Below are 22007 nucleotides of genomic sequence, written 5' to 3'. Positions count from 1 at the left end.
ACCTTTTCCAGTTCTACAATATCTCTTTTGAGGTTAGGCAAACAGAACTGTTCACAACAACAAAAATTCCTTCCAGTAGCACCTTAAAGACCAACTAAGTTAGTTCTTGGTATGAGCTTTCGTGTGCATGCACACTTCTTCAGATGCACACGAAAGCTCATACCAAGAACTAACTTAGTTGGTCTTTAAGGTGCTACTGGAAGGAATTTTTTTTGTTTTGACTATGGCAGACCAACACGGCTACCTATCTGTAACTAGAACTGTTCACAGTATTGCAAGTGCAGTAACACCAGAGATTTGTGTACAGTAAAGGCATTATGATATTGGCAGATTGTGTGTGTGTGTGTGTGTGTGTGTGTGTGTGTGTGTTTGCAATCCCTTTCCTAACGATCCTTTAGCACAGAATTCACTTTTTGCACAGCTGATGCACGCTGATGCACAATATCGCCATTGAGCTATTCACTACAACCTGGTTCTTGTTCCTGTTCAGTCACCACCAGTTCAGACTCTCTGAATGTATATGTGGAATTAGGTTGTTGCTGTTTTTTGCCATGCTGGTCTATGCCACTTCACCAGCCCAGAGTGAGGGCTTTTCACTGCTACTATACAATTGTAAGTATCCTTTCTTTAAAGGGTGTGTTTAAATGTACTTACAACTAATGTATGGCATGAGGAATGGAGTGGTGTTGCTAATCATTAATGATGACATGGTCACTAGCCAATATATGCCTTTCCACGTTCATGCAGCCAATTCCACACTGCCCCACAATAATTCCAACCCCAAGACGGATCATTTGTAGAGCACCTGGAGTGAAATCTGCATGACAGTTGAAAAGATATATCCTGAGATACATACTGTCAGGAAGGAAGTCCGATTCATTATTGCTAATGACACTGGAATGCAATATTGATGGCTATCCAGCTGGGCAAATACTAGAAAACTGGGATATGCCAGCTGGAGTCGTCAAGCACCAATTCTACCTGGGCTGAGCTCCAGTGAGTTAGCAGCCAAAGACAGGCTAGGCCTGGCAAGCTGTGGCTGGTGTCTCTAGACCACTGGGAAGTGAGGTTAGGAAAGGCTAGCTGGGCCAGCCAACAAGGACTGGCAATTTTCATTGCCGAGACATGTTGGCTCTGGACGAATTTATTTGAAATGAGGTACCTTTGTGGGATCACCTGTGCTCCTTTGGAGAAGGAAACTCAAATTGGGGAGGGAGGTTGAGATGAAAATAGGTGCCTGCTCATGGGAAGGGGCAGTATCAGAGGACACCAGTTGGCCAGGAGCCACAGGACCTAAAACTATGTCTAAATCTCAGCATTTTGTGGCATAACCGATGAAAATAATGTTAACCTCCCTGTTGACTGAGACAAATCTTAGCCAATCATTGGGCAAGTGATTTTTAGTTGAATACATCAGGGAAATTAAGTGCCCCAAAGCAAGAATTTCAGCTTTATAAAACTCCAGAAACATGTATGCTCTCCCCACAATGAGTCAGAAGCCACACACAAAATCACACACCGTTAGATCCAGTGCACAACCCGTTCGCAACCTAAGCAAATAAAGTAAGCCACATAACAGAAAATGGCCAAAGGTAAGAAAGAGACCTTCCCCTCTTTATTTTCATCCATCCATGTCCAGAGAAAGAACCCAGGAGTCCTGACATCTAGTCCCCACTGCGCTGACCTCTAGACTGATTTCTTGTTTGTACATCAATGCGAAAGGCATTAGATGGTTTACGAAGCAAACAACAGCCAGGTTACTGATCTCTGCAGAACAAACACTCCCAGAACTAGGAGAGAACCCAGGAGGGGACCTGACTCTGCACTGGGCATGATCCTCATGCAAAAGGAGAGAAGCAGTCCACGGGCAACATTTCTGCTATCTCCAAGGCTTTCATTTCACAGAGGATTTTGATGGTAGGTCCTCGGTTCCTTATGTACTGGAGCTGAAGAGACTACACCTGATGACACTATTGGGATATATCGGGGTAGTATTAGGGCAAAGTGGTTTCTGGATATTCCAGTCCCATAAACTGGAAGTGGGATGAGCTTGCACTGATTGGTAACTGGTAGCCTCTGGGACAGTTGGTTTCTCTAATGCTATTTGCAAAAGCTATTATATGCCTTTGCAAAAAGAAAAGAACTTGATAACTAATTTCCCCATTCTTTGTAAACAGTGTTGCAATCATGCTCTTTGCAAAAGTGGCTCTTTTCTACATAAGATTTCATCAACCTGATGCCCCCACCCCAATGAGTAGAGGTAGGTTGGGAAGTCATAACTGGGTGAGATTGAAAAACAGTATCTGGACTACTACTATTTTTTTAAAGACTTGCTTAGGTGATGAACACTGTGCAAAATTGGACATAAAAAACAGAACAGAGAGGTGCAAGACATTGCTTACAGGCCTACCCAGCTGCCCACGTGAGTACCTCCCAACAAGTTCCTTGCTTCTGTTACGCACACACACACAAACACACAGGTCTTCCTTTGAAAAAATTGAGAAAGATCTAAAATCTTTCTACTTCTGGGGCCTCTTCCTGGTCCTTTGGGTTCCCCCAAGTCCTTTTACGCACTGAGCACTGGGCAGGCTGAACCTCATTCTGCAAGATCCATGCACTGCTTATGTCACTGGCTCTGCATGAGGAGCAAGCTACATCCACCACACCTGGGCCAAGCTGATCTGGCAGGAGGTCCTGGCTGGTGGAGCTGGAACTGTGCCCACCAGCCAGGCTGAAGCCAGGAGCATCAAAGGGGTGGGAGGACATGTCAGCCATGAAGAGGTTTACAGAAAGCTGCTCTCTCCCTCACCCACCTCCACCTCTTTCCTGCCTGGAGGAATCCCTGAGAATCCCAGTGCCAAACAACTCCATAACTGACAGTGTCTGAGTTACCCAAGACCCACTGCTGTTGTCACTGTCATCAGGAAGTCCCTGTGAGGTGCGATTGCCACCACAAAGCAGCTTCCTTGTGGCTGGTCCTTGCAATCTTTTAGAAATATGTAAAAGTCCCAGGCACCTGCAGCCCCGATCAGGGGGTGATCCCTGGCATGCGTGGTGCCTATGGGGCCTGGGCCAGTCCAACTGAGTGGCACTTTGACATGTGACCCATGCTTTGCAATAGCAGCCACAGCGAAGGCGCTTTGCAGCAGCCACACAGCAGAGGTTGGATGCAAAACAGGCCAGAGTTCCCACTCTTATCAAAATCAAGCCAGAGGTATCACTGACAGGATAAGATGTGCCATTTCCAAAATATAGCTCCCCACGAGGGGCTTGTCAAGAGTGAGCACGGCCCACCCAGGATGGAACCAGGCAAGAGCAGGTACATCATTTCTGGAATCAGAGAGGTCGGGGCTGAAGCAACTCCTTATCTTTTACACCTTGGGGTGGGTGAGAGAGATGGGGAGGAGGCACTCTGCACATGCTCAAGAAATGTTTATTATTCTACCATAGTGCTGAACATTTATGGAGAGGGAGGGCTGGGTCCTGACATAAATTAACCCCGGCTAGAGCCTATATTTGGGAGTCATATCATAAATCAGCAATGGAGGCTGGTTTGCCCCAGCAACCTCAATCTACCCTAAGCAGCCTCCACTTGCCTGCCTTTTAAATAATTATTGTTGCTGTTACTAATTATATGTCCTTAGCTTCATCCTAAAGCAGGCATGGACAAACTTGGCCCTCCAGTTGTTTTGGGACTACAATTCCCATCATCCCTGACCACTGGTCCTGTTAGCTAGGGATGATGGGAGTTTTAGTCCCAGAACAGCTAGAGGGCCAAGTTTGGCCATGCCTGTTCTAAAGGAACCCAGATTGGGAAAGTCTTATGCGTTTCTTGCATCCATTCCAGGGGGCAGCCTTGGCTGTCAGCCTCCTCCTTAGTCTCAGGACTTATCCATACAGTGGTACCTCGGGTTAAGTACTTAATTCGTTCTGGAGCTCCGTTCTTAACCTGAAAGTGTTCTTAACCTGAAGCACCACTTTAGCTAATGGGGCCTCCTACTGCTGCCGTGCCGCCGGAGCACGATTTCTGTTCTCATCCTGAAGCAAAGTTCTTAACACGAGGTACCATTTCTGGGTTAGCAGAGTCTGTAACCTGAAGCATATGAAACCCGAGGTACCGCTGTACTTGCCTTCCCTCTGCTTTCTAGATATAGTCCATGGTTTAAAGTTCCGTGTCAAAGCACCCTTTTGTTTGCTCCAGAGCATTCCCTGCCAAAAACCCGCTCTTTAAAGCTCAATCAGAGGAAACATCAATCGGTGGAAAACCTGAACTGACTTTTGCCCTGATTCAGCTTTAAATAGTGTGTTTTTACAGGGAAAGCTTGGGGCAAAAAAGAAAATGCTTCAATGTATGTAGCATTAAAGAGTGGCCCTGTGTCTGGAAAGAGTAGGGCAAGAGGTAAGTGTGGGAAAACCTTTAGTGTTGCTATTATAGAATTCAGCCGGGAAGAGGAAGTTACTGGAATTAGTTGGCTCTGCCTCTCATTGACTCTAGCGCCACCTGCTGTTGGGCTCCCTGCCTTCCACCCTACCAGTCTCAATGGGCACCAGGTGCCCATTTAAATCTACCTCCCCATGCCTAGTGTCCTCCAGATGTTATTAAACTCTAGCTTCTATCACCCCTGTCTATACTAAGGTTGATGTGAGTTGGGAGTTGAGTACATCTGGAGGGCACCAGGCTGGGGGAAACTGCCCTAAAACCATAGTTTAAAACGCAGCAGTTCATAGCTTACCCAGCATCACAGAACTGTATCTGATTCTGTCTCACCACCACTCCTTTATTTTTTTCCAGACCCAACTGTCATAATTTGGGATGCTGCAACTTTGGCTCTGCACATTCTATGCCTCTTGAAGCACATTCAAAGGATGTTCTTTCCCTCAAAGGATTCTGGGCACTGGAGTTTGTTAAGGTTGCCAGGAACTGTGGTTCTGTGCAGGGTAAACTACAGTGCCCAGAATTCTCTGAGGGAAAGGATGTGTTTCAAAGGTATAATGTTTGCCATGCCACCTGAGGAGGATAGGAGCTCCTTCCTCAGCCAGTGCCTCTCTCTCACACACAGCTTCTATCACACTCCCTGCCGCCAGGCTCTCGGCTGGAAAGCCAAACGGAGTTGCGCTCATGAGACTGAAGTTGGTTCCCAGTTCCCAGCCTCATGTTGTACTCGCAATAAACGGTAGGGCCAAGTGCTGATTAAGTCAGTGATTGTTATAAATGAATTTGTCAGTGGCGGTTTTGCATCACAATGGAATTTAGCTAATTAAGTATTTCAGCTGATAACACTTCTCCCATTACATGCAATTAGCAAAGCACTAGAGGCTGCAAAGATCTCTGCTGCCGCCCCTCCAGCCAACAAGCACATCCCCAGGGCTAGGGCTGGGCTACAAAGACCACCCAGAATCCCAAAATGGAGGGTGTGTTGCTCAGAAATCCTTGGCGCTTGTGTTGTAGCATAATCAGATCCCACCCCATTCCCCAATACCAGGGCAAAATAAGAGAACATACATTGCTGGGGGTATGTATGGCGTAAGGGTAGCAAACCTGTGGCCCTCCAAAGGTTGTTTTTAAATTTTTTAATTAAATTTGCTATCTTGACCAAGACAACAACTTCCATCATCCCCAAGCACTGGGTATGCTGGTTGATACTAACAAGAGTTAGGGCCCAACAACTTGGGGGGGGGGGAGCACAGTTTCTTCTTCCCTGATACAGGAAAGTGCATCTGCATCATTATGGAATGTGATGGTGACAATGACGGAGCTCCTGTATTATAGGAATTACTGAGTTAGTTCTACATCTTGGGAAGCCAAGTCCCATATGATCATCCCAAGTGGTGTGGGTCTAGTAACTGGATCATAGAAAAGCTATCAAAGGAAAAAACCAATCACACAGCTGGGGCCAGCCAGCTTGCCAGAGGCAACAGGTCTACTAAGGACAGGAATCTCCCTTATATACTACCATTTTATACATAGGGGTTTTTTGTTTGTGTGGAATAGCATTTCATTGCGGGAGCCCTGGTCGACGCTTTGAAGTGACACAGCTGTGATAGTAGAGGCCGTCATTTCCCATTTTTAACCCATCGTTCCTTCCTATGCTTGTGCCCAAGGAACAGCCATACTCCATTTTCTGTTGCTTTTTTCCTACTAACCTTTCTTAGGCCTAATTCTCACCACTATGGTGAACATGTGCCTAGACTATACCACTTCAAATTGCAGGGGGGACGGGACTTAAATTGTGGAGTGTTTTCCTAACATTGCCTGCACATTAGAGGTGGGGGGGGGGGGGGGACTGGAAGCCAGGCAGAATAGTCTAGGCTAGAACACTTCCCTACTTGACAGCTTGTTTTCTATGTGCAGGGAGTATTTTGTACAGAATAGCGACACTCAGTTGCTCAAGTTCCCGCCTGCGGTTTGAAGTAGACCAGGCTTCCTGAACCTTGGCCCTCCAGATGTTTTTGGCCTGCAACTCCCATGATCTCTAGCTAGCAGGACCAGTGATCAGGGATGATGGGAATTGTAGTCTCAAAACATCTGGAGGGCCGAGGTTGAGTAAGCCAGAAGTAAACACAAATTTATCACCTGAGTGAGGAAGAGAATCAGGCCCAAGAATTAACGCATGTCATGTTAAATTAGGATCATAAACCTGGCAGTATTTCGGACGTGGACAGCACTTCAATAGTCGGACCAACTCATTGTTGAATCCTGGGGCAGAGCATACATTGGAGGGAGTATGCATCAAGAATAGCAGCAGAAAGCAGTGGAGCCTGGACATAAGGAAGGATGAACAGATAAGAGCATCTATAAGCCTACCAGCCTCGCTCACACACCAGCTCACCTCTCTGCTATTTTGCCAGGGGTGCAAGACAGTGTCTAGGTCAACAAAGATCCAGAGCTTGCGTTCCTGCTCTGACAGCGATATCTTAACACAGCTCCCCAGTTGTCACTGAATACATTAAAGCGGCTTCTTTCAAAGGCCAGACTACAAACCCGACATTGGTAACATCGACTTATAGCGGAAAGGGCACTGGGCTAATTGGGGCAGAGGCAGCTGGGCTCCAACAAGCTCAGCACAGAAGCCGCTAACAGCTCCCTTGCAGCACAGAGGCATTTCATGGGGTGGTGGAGGGGAGGGAAAGGGGCTGCCGGGTACTCTCCTCCCGCTGCCTCTCTCCTGCCTCTCCCCACCCACCCCCTTGTTACCACAATTGCTCATTACAGGGAGGCTGCCCTTGCTAATTGCTGATCTGCACCAAGCATCCTGCCTTGAGAGACCCACTTATTGCCCTGATTAATGGCAGATGCTTCCCCGGTCGTCAGGCATCAGCCGTGCTGCCGTAGCAACCACTCACCTCAGCAACCGCTTGCCACAGCCACTTCCACCTGTCCCAGATTTAGGGGCCGCTGCAGAGTTGGAGATGGGGAGGGGGATGGAGCTCGGAGTCGGAATCACCGTGGTGGCGGAGCGGGAGAGGGCCAGGTTCAGACAGAAGGATGAAAGCAAGACTTGGTGCAAGAAGAGAAGCTATAGGGGTGTGCCTGCTGGGGTCTGTGGGGCATTTGTCGGGCTGGGGGAGGAGAAGAAACTGAGGTTCTGGGTAGGAAGGGACCACACTACTGAAAATTCCTGCGATCCCCTTCTCTCCCTTCCTCTCAACCCTCCGGGGCAAGACTACATACAGCAGCTGCTCCAGCAGGGAGTGTCACGGTGGCTCCAGGAGGCCAAGCAAATTCTTTGCCTCTCCTTTAATTGCAACTGAGGATCAAACGCTTGGATTCAATAACGTTCCTGCTGGAGCCTCAAGGTCACCCTGAGCCCTGGTCCCTCCAGCTGCAGAGTGGAGGAGGAGACAGAGGCCTTGAGGAGGAGGGGGGGGATGCAGCAGGCAGAGGCAGCCACTGTAGACTCCCCACATACGCACAGCCAGTGCCCAGCAATGGGATCTCAAGCTTGCCCCACATTAGAAGGAACATGCAGTGAGGGAAGAGGGCTTTCGGCTCTTCTCGCCCTGCACAGAGTGCCTCTGCCTATTCCTCCCTGGAGGCAAATGGTGTTTGGTGCAATGGAACTTGCCCTGCCTGGAAGGGGAGATGTAATTTTGAGAGGTGGTGGTGCCCCCCACACCACCACCACAAACCCATCCCCGCTGCAATCTCTCTCCCAGTTCAGCCTCTGGTGTGTCCCACAAGATAGGGAGATTTCCAGTTCCTCACACATTTCCTGTCTCCTGGCCTCCTTCACAAAATGCATCCATGTGGAGATGGGGCAATTATTTAGCAAGCAGACTTGTGAAGTAGGGAAATGTTGGCAGGTAAGGCCTTGCACAATTAGCACCTTCCTCAGCTGTTCTGTCTCTGTGGTCTGCTCCAGCCCTGCCGGTTCTGTGAGCCATAGTGATTGTCACAGTAACAAAAACGCAAAAGCATATAGATCTATTATGTGTGGCTGGGGCTTGTCAAGCTCTGATAGATCTCTGACACGGGCATGACCAGCCACGGACCTAACATACAATTCCTTTTCCATTCCAGGGCAAAAGCCAGCCAGCCTCTTCTGTGGCCCTTTTCACACATCTGATGTGTGCGTATTTATCTCTTCTGCAATTCAAATGCAATTTCTACTTGCATTGGGGGGTGTTAATGCTTCTTTTTCGCTTTCAAGCCTGCATAAACAGTGCCCGCATGTGCACACAAATAGCAGCGTAATGGCTTTGAGTGACATTTGGGGGAAACTCCTAAAGGTTGAGTGGAGAGAGCTCCAGGCCAGTTAGTCTAGAGTTGCCCAGTAGGGGGTCTCCTTGCTTCGTTCCACGAAATGGCTGGGTTGGCTCCAGCGCTTGTCTGATGACCCAAGCACATAATTACAGCCGCAGGAAACTTTCTCAAACATCACTGATCCTTCCTCCCTGGCCCTTGCTTCCACCATGCATGCACACATAGCAGGGATGGGGGGGGGGCGAGCCACCCTGCTGTCAGATGACAGTGCTCATTACCCCTGACCATTGGCCCTGTTGGCTGACGCAAGCTGGAGTTCAAAAACACGTGCACACAACCAACCACCTTGTCCAGAGAACAGCTATGGATGTGGGACTCTCTCACAGCCCCTTAGGTTTACTCTAGAGGCTGTGGGGCATCTAGGTTGCTACCATGCGGGTCAGCTACTGAGGGAGGTGTATCTTCTGGAAATTATAGAGCCCCCCTTCTGGAGCAGTATCCATTTCTCAGTCCCTGCTCCTGGGCTGACGTTCAGTACCGCAAGCTAATCCATAGCCCAGTTCAGAGATATAAGCACAAGCTGCTACAGATCCCCAGGCACCATACCAACACAAATACACACACACACACACACACACACACACACACCTTACTCTGCCTTGTTCAATGCATTTGGGCCGGCACGCACATCTGTGGTTTCTCATACGGAAGTCAGAAATCAGAGGGCAAGCTGCCTAGGAGATCCCTCCTGGGAGCCCAGTCTGACCTGGGGCTGGGCTTGCCACCTCTATATGAGGATCGATGGTCAGGTTGTCTGAGAAGTAAGCTCTGCTGCTCCCAGGGCATCCCTAGGAAGCATTAGATAACCGTTTACCACCTTGCAACCAGCCTGAAACCCTGGAGAGCTGCTACCAGTCAGCAGGGACAATGCTGAGCGAGGTGGACCAATGGTCTGACTTCCTATATTCTCCTATAGAGAACCCCCATAGCCGCCTATTATGCAAAGCCCCACAACCCATGGGACTGGTTTTGTAATACAGGGACAAATGAAGGAAAATCCAAGACTCAGACAGGATTAGCACTTGAAAGGGCCCTCAGGCAGTAAGATCGATCCAGCCTAAGAAAGACCGGGAAAGAGTTCCAAGCTGAACTACACCTCCAGAAATAGCACATGGTGCTGCTGTCCTAGGAGTGTACCACTTTGGAATGCAGGTGAGGGGCTCATAGGAGGGAAAGCTCCACATCATCAAAACAAAACACAACACACCACGCATCTCTTGCCTGTGTGTGGGGGGGGGGAGGGATGCCAGAGAGGATTCTCGCAAGCTTTCCCCTCAATTTCTGAATGGTACAGATCAGAAGCCCCCGAATACTCCTTGTGGGGGATACAAAATGGGCTGCTGCTTTTAAGCTCTGCTTGTGTCTTTCCCAAAGGTTAGAACACCACTTAAATTAGCAGGGCTCTTCTGTATGTGCTTATGTTCCTCATTTTCTATGTGCAATAAGAGATTGTGTGTTGGGGTGGGGGCATCGAAACACAATATTGTCCTGCATTCTGAAGTGGTGGTTCAGTCCCAAGCGATCAGTACCATTTGTATTAGTGGAATGATTTGCCTCTGTTCCGAAACTCGAGTAGAGAGCAAGTAAGTGAGGGGAGGCATAACAGAGGGCACACAAAATTATGCAAGGTGTGGAAGAAGCAGATAGAGAGCAGCTTTTCTCCCTTTCTCATAATAGCAGAACCCTGACTATCAGTGAAGCTGAATGTTTAGGTTATGGCCCTTGCTCCACCACGGAGAATATGCATTGCATACAGAAGGTTGTCATGGTCTCTGAGGTGTACTTGCCTGGAGGCAGAGGCAGCATCCAAAGTCAGATCCAGTCCTACGGCTGGATGAACAGTGATCCATGGGGTCAGATGGTTCAGGGGTCAGGGAACCTGTTGATCATGGGGTCCAGGGTCACAACAAGCAGGAAACAGCAAGGTAGGGCCAGGAGCTACTAGCATTGCTACCAGCATCCACCTGCTGCTTGAAGCTCTGCTTAAGAAGGCTGAAGCCAGCTGGTTCTCATCAGCACCTTCTCCTCTTAAGTCCTTGAAGGTTGATCAGATGCAGGTAGAGTCACTCCCCTTTCTCCCCCTTGAGGCTGCTGTTCAGCAGGCAAAGCTGACTCTTGTCCCATGGCAAAGGCTCCAGATTCAGTCCTTGACATCTTCAGGTAGGGCTGGGACAATAGGACAAAGTCTCATCTGAAACCCTAGAGAACTGTGGCCAACCTGTGCAGACAACACTGAGCTAATTGACTGACTCAGTATAAGGCAACCTGTCCCTAATGGAGAACCAGTGTGGTGTAGTGGTTAAGAGGGGTCAGACTAGAATCTTGGAGACCAGAGTTCAAATCCCCACCTGGCCCTAAAGGTCACTGGGTGACCTTGGGGCAGTCACTGCCTCTCATCCTAACCTACCTCACATGCATGCCACTTAGATCTCCTTGGAGGAAAAGGTGGGATATAAATGCAATAAACAAATACAAACAATTATGTTAGAAGGTTCAGGACAGGTACTTCTTCATACAGCACAGAGGCAAACTTGGGAATTTTCTCCCACAAGAGGCAGTGACAGCCACCAACCTGGATGGCTTTAAAAGAGGCTTAGACAAATTCATGGAGGATGAGGCTATCAGTAGGTACGAGGTCTTGATTGTGGGCTTCCCATAGACATCAGGTCGGCCACTGTGAAGATAGGATGCTGGGCCAGATGGCCCTTGGTCTGATCCAGCAGAGCTGCTCTTATGAGGGGGTATGAGGTAGAATTAACTTTGCAGAAAGAGCCTTTCCCCCATTTGAATACATTGTGTGTCTGTGTATATCAGGGTTTCCCAAACTAGAGTCTCTAGCTATTTTTGGACTTTAATTCCCATCATCCCTACCTTGCAGTACCAGGGGTCAGGAATGATGGGAACTGTAGTCCAAAAACAGCTGGAGACCCAAGTTTGGAAAACCCCGATGTATCTGAACAGACATGCACTGTTGAGTCATGAGTGAAAAAAGTCCTTAATCAATATTTGCTTAGGGGGGGGGGGACATGCCCTAATTTCTGACAGCCTACTTAGTCTAAATAGGGAGGACTTGATGAGGGACATCCTCAGCACAGCTGCAGGAGACGCAGCAAAAGTCAACTGAACAAATCAGGAAGTTGGAGAATCTTCCCTAAAAGGAAATGCTAAAAAGGGAGATGCTTCTTAGTTAGGAAAAATGATGACTTAGAAAGAACATAATAGAGGTTTATAAAATTTTGAATGGCGTGAATAGGATGAATAGATAGATTTCTCTCTCAAAATACTGGACCTCTGGATCATCCAAATAAAAATTGATTGGCAGCAGACTCAGGATACTTAAGAATATAGCCATGCAGTACATCATTAGCATGTGGAATTTATTGCCACAAGATGTGGTGGAGGCCATGAGGATCAGTCAAATTAATGGTGGATAGTTTGATCAATGTGTCTTAGCCATGAGAATGAATAAAGGAATTCTATATTCAGGAACAGTTTACTTCTAATTAACACATGCTGGGGACAAACAAATCTTCATCATGACCTGCCTGTGATGATCCAAAGGTCATTTGAGTTTCCAGCATTAGGGACAGTGGCTTATGCTCTTGTGGTCCCATTTGAAGCTCAGTTCGGGTACAGCGGAAGTGGGGGAGCTACAACTATGGATTAGTTGTAGGCTATTAGAGGGGTGCAGAATCAGAACAACCCTGGAGGGGGGTCAGACTTGGGGTGGCAGTACAAGAAAGGCCTGAATAGGAGGAATCTTAAATGGAGATACTAGCAGATGCTGGCAGGGACTGAGGGTCACACCACTGGCAAAATTCTCATATCTAGATGCACTTCAGGATCTCTGTTATTCTTATATTGGTGTGATTATATTAACACGAGTGCCTGCAGTTGTTGCAGGGGTTGTTCACTCAGTATTGTTTTCCTCTATCTACCTGGACAAGGAAAACCTGGTGTGCAAAAACAAAGCCCTTGCATAAATTCAATTTGCAGTCTCTCCAAATATAGCTGCCTGAAACACTGAAGATCTCCTGCCAGTCAGGGTAGACCAAGGGTGGAGACTGTAACACTCCAGATATTTTTGGATTCCCAACTCCCATAAGTCCCAGCCAGCATGACCAATACTTGAAGATTATAGGAGTAGTCCAACAACAATTTTGGGAAAGCCAATGTGGCCATCCTTGGTGTGGACAATAGTGGTCTGATCTATTGGGGTTCCAATGTTCCTACTGTCGTGGGTCAATCAATCAACATGCATTCCTTGGAGGCTGGATCTGCTGCCCCTGTGGATCCTGCCATCTGGGGCAGTTGTCTCATTTTGCCTCATGGGTGGACCAGCCATGCCAACAGCAAGAAAAAGCATGCAGATAGTGCTGATTGTTTGGGTCTTTCCCCATTGCTTACGACTCCAGTAGCAGGCCAATTTCAGTCTCATGGGAAAGAGATGCATGATCGGTCCTGTCCACGTAGTTGTGATATTGTTTCTCTCTCTCATACACACATGGACACATACAGAGGCCCCCTACCATACCACAGGGAACTAATTCCTGCATCTCTCTCTCTCTCCTTTCACCAGGAGCTGAGAACTACATAACAGGCAAAAAGACTTGAAGCTCCTCCTCTGAGCATTCTCAAGGAACTGCAGGTAGGATGAAAGTCGTTCGATCTCAAACCCTGGAACTGTAGAAGAGAAAACTGTAGGGACATCGGTATAAGCTTAGAAGCTGCCTTATTCCAAGCCACACAATTGCTCCAGCTAACTCAGTATTGTGAAAGCCCTGACCGGAAGTGGCTTTCCAGAGTCTTTCCTAGTCCTACATGAAGACACCAGGGATTGAACCCAGGGCTTTCTGTATGCAAAGCTTTACCACTGAGCTCTGACCCCAATATCAGAACATTGGAAGTGTCCATTGTGAGTTTCTGCACCTTCTGGGCCAGAGATTCTTACCCAAACATTCAAAGGGACTTTGGCATATAGCTCCTGGAAAGGTTGGGTGGCATTTAGCCTCACTTCACATGAACGCCTCTCTGGTTCAAGAAAAGAAGAGAGTGCCCCTCGCGTCTCCTTCTCCTGCAATATTGAAGGAAGGAGCTGAACGCACCTGACCCCAGTATGAGCTGGCAAGAAACAAAATGAAACGGCTCAGTGCAAGTTGCCCAGCTGATGTCATCCCAAAGTCACCAGGAAGCGTTTGGTGTTCACATTGCTTGGAACGCAGAGATAATGAAAGATCTTGCACATACCTCGTTCTGCCGTAAGGGGCTATTGTGAATGAGGGCTCCCCCCCCCCCAAAAAAAGCAGTAGCAGCAAGGCAAGTCTGGCAATTCCCTAGCTAGATTGTTCCAGTGGTTACTTTCTTTCTTCCCCATGCTAAGAGGGTGCAGCTTATCTGCACCTAATTTCTTGTCTGAATTTGTCTGCCTTCAGCTTTCAGCCGGGGGCTCTCATTCTGCCTTTGTCTGCTGCATTAAAGAGCCGCCTGCCGTCAGAAATCTCCTTCTGTACCATGTAGGTACTTAGAGATTGTGATCAAGTCACCCTTTACCCTTCTCTTGGAGAGACTAAACAGATCGAACTGCTTTGGTAAGGCAGGGCTCCCTGCCCTCCAGTTATTCTTACAGCTTCTCCCTACTTCCTCTGATTTATGAACACATTTTTACTGACACGTTTTTTTAAAAAAATTAAAAACTGCAATATAAGCAGGGCTCAGGATGCAGGTTTTAGCAATGTTTGTCTTCACGATTCACACAAAGGTAACGTCACCGTCTTCTCATTCCTGCTGCAATGACCCCTGCTTATTTAAGGGGTTGTTTACAAGATAATATAAGGCTAACCTTCCATAGACTTTAAAACGCATGAAAAACCACTCTATAACCAGAATGCTTGAAGACTAGCAAAAAAGGTGGACCACCCCTCTTTTCTCTTACAAAGAATGTTCCAAGAATGGAAAGGTGATTGTACTACCTGTTGAGGATTATAAAGGAACATTCTGTGTTAATTAGCCCAGAATAAAAAACACAGATTAGCACGGAATTGGGAGTACACTCCCCAGAAGATGCACTGAATGAGAAGGAGGTGGGAGTCCATCAACTTACTATGCTTTAGCTTCTGCAATTACGCAAAGCAAAAGGATGATTAAACACACATTAAGTAATCTTGAGAACACACAATAAAACAGAGGTGGGCAACCTCAGGCCCTTCAAACCCCTCTATATGGCCCTCAGGATTCTCCCCTGCTCCATACCCTCCTTGAATGTTTTTGCCTGGCTGGAATGTGTCCTTGAGCTTTGATCATGCCTCTTGGGTGCCTGGGTGTGTGAGTGTATTTAGAAATTGTCCAGGTCTGCAAAGGCAAAATTTACATCCCTTGCTCCTCCCACTTTTGCCCTGGCCCCGCCCACCACCGGCATGTGGCCCTTTGGAAGGAATGTGGCTATTGGACAGAGGTAGTTTCCTCACGTCTGCATTAAAAGCTAGAGTGGTGATGCTAATCCACATTGGTGACTGTGATTAATCGGGAATAAAAATGTGTTACTTTATGACAGCTCCCCTAAATTATCTTCATATGTATTTCTCAGAGAGACTCATAGAGAACTCTCAACCAAGTTCCATCTCTGGGAAAGGTGACATTCAGCTGTCAGTCTGAGTAGGCTGGCTGGTTTTGATTTGGAGCTGTGGGGGCAGAAAGGTTATATGCTGGTGATCCACCAAGACTGCTGGAAGAAGGGGTGGAGGTGACAAAAACCCATAGAGGTCCGTCTAGGCAATGGGAGGGAGTCAGCATAGGAAAGGCTTCTCAAAGCCCACCCTGGTTTTGGACTGCTACCTCCCTCCCACTCCAGAAAGGTGCAAATTTGACAATTCTCACTGCCCCATCCTCCCTAAGCCATACTGGCATTATCAAAACCAAGGCTTCCAAAACTGTGGAAACCACCATAGTGTTTAGAAATGGCTCTGGGCTGCAATCAGCCCTTCTGGAGCTTGCCTCTGTTTCTGTGGCATGGAGAAAATGAATATATTGTGCCACACCTGAAGCCCCTGCCTTCCACATAAGAAGAGAGCCCTGCTGGATCAAGCCAAAGGGGCCAACTAGTCCAGTCCAACTAATCCTGTTCTCTCAATGGCCAACCAGATGGTGAAGCCTGAAAGCTGGACTTGAGCACAACAGAACTCTGCCCACCTGCAGTTGCCAGCAACTGGTATTCATGGACACAACAGCTCTGGCATCCACAATCTGGTTCCCTCCAGATGTTTGAGTATCAACTCCCATAATCCTTTGCTGGCACAACCAATGGTCAAGGATAGCAAGAGTCGTGGTCCAACCAAGACCTCCCTGGAGGGCACCAGGTTGGGAAATCCTGCAAACCACTGCAGTTCAGAGGTGCTTATATAAGGCATGTGAAAGACTGTGGAGGGCCATCTGGTGCACTGAGACCAGTCCCTAGATCAGGAATCTTCTTGGGCTCCCCCTTTCTTTCTACAAAGCATGCCTCTGAGGTTTTCTGGCTGGGCTGGGGTAGCATCTGAGGACTTGTACAGCAGGGCCCTTGGTTCATAACTCAGCTTCTAAGTATGGCCACCCATGTCCATAAGAATGATCACATGGAGAGATTGACAGTAAAATATTGCAGCATGGAGTGCACCTGTTCATGGCTGGCTGGCTGGCTGGCTGGCTAGAGCCCTGCTCTCTCTCCCAGGTTACTCCATTCCATGTCCCTACCCCTGTTTTTTGTTGTTGCTCTTTCTCCTTCCCTCCAACAGTCCATCAGCATCCCATGGCCACTGTGTGCTGTTTGTACCAGGGTTGGGATGCTGCTGTGGACTCCAGCTCCCATCAGCCCCAGCCAGCATGAACAGTGATCAGGGATGATGGAAATTGTAGTACAATAACATCTGGAGGTCCACAGGTTCCACATCTCTGCATTAGTATTTAATTAGGTAATTATGGGAACATAGGGACCTGGCGCCTGCCACCACAGTCTTTTCTTTTACCTCGCCAATCCTTCACCTTTCTAGTTCTGCCAAGAGAATTCCCCTACTGTACCTACATCCTTCTCTCTGCCTTTGCAGAGTCCAGACTCAAAGGTCCTTATGAAGACAGCATCTTCTAGTGAGTGAATGAGAGAACATATCTTCTCACGCCAGACCCGGTACCGTATGACATTTGCCATGGGATTCTCCCAGAGTTGTCTTTTGTCACTAGCTCACTTGTTCCAAATCTCAGGCTTTATAGAGGGTTGCACCTCACATCCAAGCAAATCAAGAACACCAAGCAGACAGGTCACCCCTTTTATCTAAGAACATTTCACCTCCGCATAACTCTGTGGAGCACAAGGCACATCTCCAGGGTGTCCTTTGTTTTTATTTTGATCTGACAACCCTGTCCTTTCCTTTTGCTTATCAAAAGGAGGTGGGATTGTATGCTTCCTTAACTTGTAGCTTAACTTAGGCAAGGAGCACTCTGGGGGCACCATGAAGTTGTGAAAATAAACAGATGATGCCTTGTCTTATCTCACCACTGGCATATAGGCAGGGCAAATCACAGACCTGGCTGCCTAATGGAGAGGCAGTCCAGTAATACACCAACTGAAATGCAGGCTTCAGATCCCTCCTACTTACATCCACTGGCCCCTTATATCTCACCCCAGGCACAGCTCAGAGGCATCCTTCATCTACAGCTGTTGATTTCTGACATCTTAGTCCACTGTGAGTTTTCCAATCAACACTCCGTTGGAGCACATGCCGGGGTCACAAGATCAATTTCAACAGAGATCAGTTACCCCATACTGTACTACTTTTTATTTTAACCAAACCATCAAGCTATCAGGGCAGCCCAAGAGAGTCAATGGGTGGACCATGGGTGTTCTGGAGGAAATGAAATGGAGGAAAAGATTTTAATCCACTTCGGTGCTGTGCAGGGAATGCACCCAACCATAGGCTAGCAGTATAAGATGGGGTGATATTGTATTATGTGTTGATAGTGGTTGGGTCACCTCACTCCATATGATCTCCTTGCTCACTCCCCACAAACAGAACTGTGGAGGGAAATTGGCATCAAGGCAGTGGAGGATCATAGAGCTGAACTGAGGGCCATTTGTCTTAAGAAGCCAGTGAGGAAAACCAAGAGACACGACTTTGGGGAAAATGCATGGGAGCAAAAAGAGAGCTAAGGGACAAAGACAACCTGAGATGAAAAGGTAGTTGTGTGATCCTAAGGGAGCAGGCTGAGAAAGTCAGGATTATGGAGCATTGGTAGGGGGGAGAGGCAATTATTAGTCCAGCAGTTTTTCAATGCTTGTTTTAGCTCTGACACTGTGCCTGGCTACAGCTGATACCGCCGTGGCTCCCTGAGTCCTCAGAACAGCACAATAATTGATGATGCAATTGGCTTGGGCTCTTGTAGATTTGGGAAAGCACTGAACAAACTGTCTGCATTCTGGAATTGCCTGCCCACTCTGTGCAAAGGGGTCAAATTGCCCTCATCCATAGGCGAAAGGCTTCCTATGCTGCCAGGATGAGCTGCAGCCTCCAGGCAGGTGAAACGCCCACCATCTTCAGCAGGGCCCCTTTTGTGACTGTGCCTCTAGACGGGAAGACTTACCCCCTGCTTGGCTTGAAAGTTGGCTGTCTCCCTACAGGCTGGCACTGAGATCAGTGAGAAGAGCGGAGTGAAAAGACAAAACAGTATCCACTCATGCTCCTCTCTGCTGCCAGGTCCAGGTCCTCATCCTTCAAAGCAGCCTGTGGCATGTGTGGGTTTTCAAAGAATCACTGTGCAGCTCTACAATAGGCAGCTTGTTTGTGCAGTTGGTAGTGGCTGCTCTGTAGAGGGCATGTATTTCTCATTGCCAGGTGTTCTGGCTAGGTGCGTAACTGAAGGGCTCTGTGACATACAAGTGTGTGGCCAGGAGGCGTGTTGCCTAGAGAGGAGTTGTTATGATCAAAGGCAGCATAACATGTGTGCAGTTGTGGTTGTTTGCTGACAATGCAATCACCGTGTGTGTGTGTGTGTGTGTGTGTGTGTGTGTGTTTGTATATGTGCACATTATCTTTTGCATTTGTGAATGTGTCTGTGTTTGTCATGCATGCACACGAGTGCCTAGCATATGTTCAAACCTCTTGCTGTATGGGGTTGGTGGGAGCTGCAAACAATTTGCAAAGGACCCTTCTAATCCTCAAGAGATCCTGAAAAGCGTGCGTCCATGAGTGTGTGTGTGTGTGTGTGTGTGTGTATCTTTGGTGCATTATGACGGAGTGGCTGGGGTTGTAGCTTGGAAATCCTTCTGCTGATGAGGCTCCAGAAGCAATTCCAGAGACACACCTGTGCATGCCAGGTTAGCTTCCCCCAAACTCTGCTTAGAGAAGGAGGGTGGGAGGAATGAGAATGGCTGTCCTCCTTCGGTTCCACGCTCTGCTACTGACCTGCTGGCTGACCTTGGCAATGTCCCTAAGGCTCTGGGCCTCAGTTCGCCACTATTTAGTTTGGGAATCAAAGCCCTGCCAGGCCTCATGGAGGCTGGAGGGCTGCACTGTTGTTGTTTTTTGTTCAAGCCTTGGATGTTGCTCTGATCAGGAAACTAACTGCCTCTGAGCCCAGCCGGACATTGAACTCTGGGTGAGCAGATGGGTGTCTTTGTTGGAGAGGAATGTGAAACAATTAGCCAACCCTCTGAAGACACCCTCTGTCATCCTAATAACACACAGACATACACACCCCTTCCCACATCAATATTCCTCTCTTTGGCACAGGGCAAACTGAACGCAGATGCACCACTAGGCCCCATGCCTTTCGTCAAATCCTCAGCTTGGGGTTCCCATCACAGACCCAGGGCTTTTCAGGTTAAATCTATGTACCATAATCTTCTCCCCTTACCCCAACCACAAACTTCCCCTGCCAACCTCTAGGCTCAACTGCCCCCGTAGTTGTTGGAAGTCCCACTTCCAGTATTCCTCCTGTACAGAGAGGTCCCAGTTATCCTGCTGAGGCCAGAGCAGTCAAGCAGTCTCTGTTTCACATCCTTCCTACAAAACCCTTTCGGTCACCTTGCAAAAAAAAAAGAGCTGCCTGCCAGATCTGAGAAGCAAGACAAATAAGACTGTGAGCTCCACTGAAGCCAAGAGGATTGGCAAGAAGGTGGGTGGGGAGGGGGCAGAGATGCAGCCAGACACCCCCACGCCCCCCAGCTCTTGTTTTAACTCAATCAAAGGGTAGGAGCAATGGGCAGAAAGGCAAGCATTGAGAGATCAGGACGGAGCCCCGGAAAAGAGGGTCCTTCTGCTGCAGACACAACACACACTTTGGCAGTGCCAGGGCAGCGGGTGGCAGAGGCAGCGTTGCACATGGCACAGAGCCCAATGGCTGCTTTAGACAGAGCAGGGGGTGCAGTCGGCCTGGAAAGTTTGTGATTACACTTGGTGATGCCGAGTGGCTCCCTGTCGAGTCCAGGGTTCCCCGCGCACCTCGACGACGACGATCCGCGCCCACTCCCGCTTGCCGAGCCCCTGGCTTCCATAACACACACCTCGTGCCCACTCCTAGGACGATGCCACCTGGCGGCTCCATTGGCCCCCTGGCTGAAGCCACGGCGCCGCATCCTCTGCCAGTGCCCACCGTACTCCCCGTCGAACCGAACTCAGATGCCTCTTCCGCTCCAGCCGCCCCCTCACGCCGCCGCCGCCACCCCCCCCCCACGTCCCCGAGGCTGCCACCCGTCAAGGAAGGCACCCGAGCAGACCGCGAGAGCCGCTCACGCTGCTCCAACCAGACCGACGCCACCGCGCGTAAAAAGCGCTCTGACTCACCGTTGGGATGAATGTGGCTAGTGAGGATCGTGCCAGCCAGCAGGACATGCCATAGTCTTGTGCCCAGGCGGGCACCGGCTCCCAGCTGCTGCCATAAAGCCATCCTTCGGCAGGAGAGAGGGTCGTCGTGTGAGGACGGGGCAGGATCCGGCCCAGGGAGAGAGGAAAGGAGAAAGGAGGAGGAGGAGGAGGGGATGGGGACGGCCCAGGGAGCACTGGAGCGGGGGTGTCCCAGCTGGAGTCTGCTCCGCGCTGCTGCCGCCGCCGCCGCAACAACTCCTCAAGGCACCTCGGGGGCACTTAGCACCCCAGCCCGCCGCGGGCTCCCTGCGCGCTCCATCTGCTGCTCATGGCCGGGCGGACCCGCCGCCAGGGCTTCGAGGGGCAGCTGGCAGGGGGCGGCGGCAGGAGAAGGGGGCTCGATCCGGCAGCCAGCACTGGAGCTCCGTGCCGGGCAGCCGCAGAGACCCCCTCGCCGGCCGGTCGCGGCGGCGCGGCTTGCGTGTGTGTGTGTGCGCGCGCCTCTCTCTCTCTCTCTCTCTCTCTCTGCGCGTATGCCAATCTCTCTCTCCCTGTCTCTCTGCCTGTCTCACCCTCGTTGCCACTCACTGCCAGGCAGCGCCGGGCTGGCTGCAAGCACCTTGTCCGCGGCAATGCAGAAGAGAAAGAAGAAAGAGCCAGCGAGGGGCTGCAAAACCCGGACTGGAATCCGCCACGGGAAGGGACGGAGCAACAGCTGGTTCCAGACTGACAAGCTCCGGAGACGCAAACAAGCCCTCCTCTGGGAGGGAGAGGGAGCCGCAGCCGCCAGGCGGAGCCCAGCACACCTACCTCCCGCGCCGGGCTCGCTCGGCAACGCCGGCGAGGGAGGGAGGGAGGGAGGGAAAGCCCGCCGCCGGCTCGGAGAGGGAGGTGGGCTCGGGGGCCAAGGGCGCCCGGCGCTTGCTAGTCTATTCTTTTTATATGGCGTGGTAGGGCAGGAGGCTGGCTCCGCGAGGAATCCTCTCGACTGGCCGGCCTCACAGCACTTTCCCTCCCCGCGGGCCCGCGGCTTCCCTACCCGCCCCCGGAGGAGCAACAGGCGGCAGTAGCAGCAGCAGCGCGAGGCGAGCAGGCTTCCTCGAAGGAAGCCCCAGTTCCGCCCCCCCAGCCCCCTCTTCACACAGGACGGGGCCAAAGGTCTCTCAGCCCCGCAGCGGCCCACCCCCCTCGCAGCGATCCCGCCGCCGCCGCCCCCTTAGCCATCTCTGCTGTTTCTGGGAGACATCATCACACCTCCACAGCACTCCTGAGAGGCGAGCGAGCAGCATTCACACATCGCAGAAGAAGGGAAAGAGCGGGAGAAGGGCTGAGGAAGGAGGGGAGGAGGGAGGGAGGAAGAAGCCCCCCCCAGCTCCAGGAGAGTGGACCCTTCCCCTCATAAAGGGCTCCAGTCC

At 49.8% G+C, this 22007-nt stretch overlaps 1 protein-coding gene across 1 annotated transcript in view; it reads right to left on the bottom strand.

Moving 5' to 3' along the window:
* UNC5A (unc-5 netrin receptor A) overlaps positions 1-21755 on the bottom strand; it is a 92324-nt gene extending 70569 nt beyond the window's left edge. Inside the window, exon 1 of the mRNA XM_028718449.2 lies at positions 20572-21755. Coding sequence (XP_028574282.2) covers positions 20572-20674 — 103 coding nt within the window. The 5' untranslated portion in view covers positions 20675-21755. The remainder of the gene's footprint in view (positions 1-20571) is intronic.
* Between the last annotated feature and the right edge of the window lie 252 nt (positions 21756-22007).

This window comes from Podarcis muralis, chromosome 2 (assembly GCF_964188315.1).
Source record: "Podarcis muralis chromosome 2, rPodMur119.hap1.1, whole genome shotgun sequence".
NCBI lineage: Eukaryota > Metazoa > Chordata > Lepidosauria > Squamata > Lacertidae > Podarcis > Podarcis muralis.
This window is presented reverse-complemented; position numbering and strand designations above follow the sequence as displayed.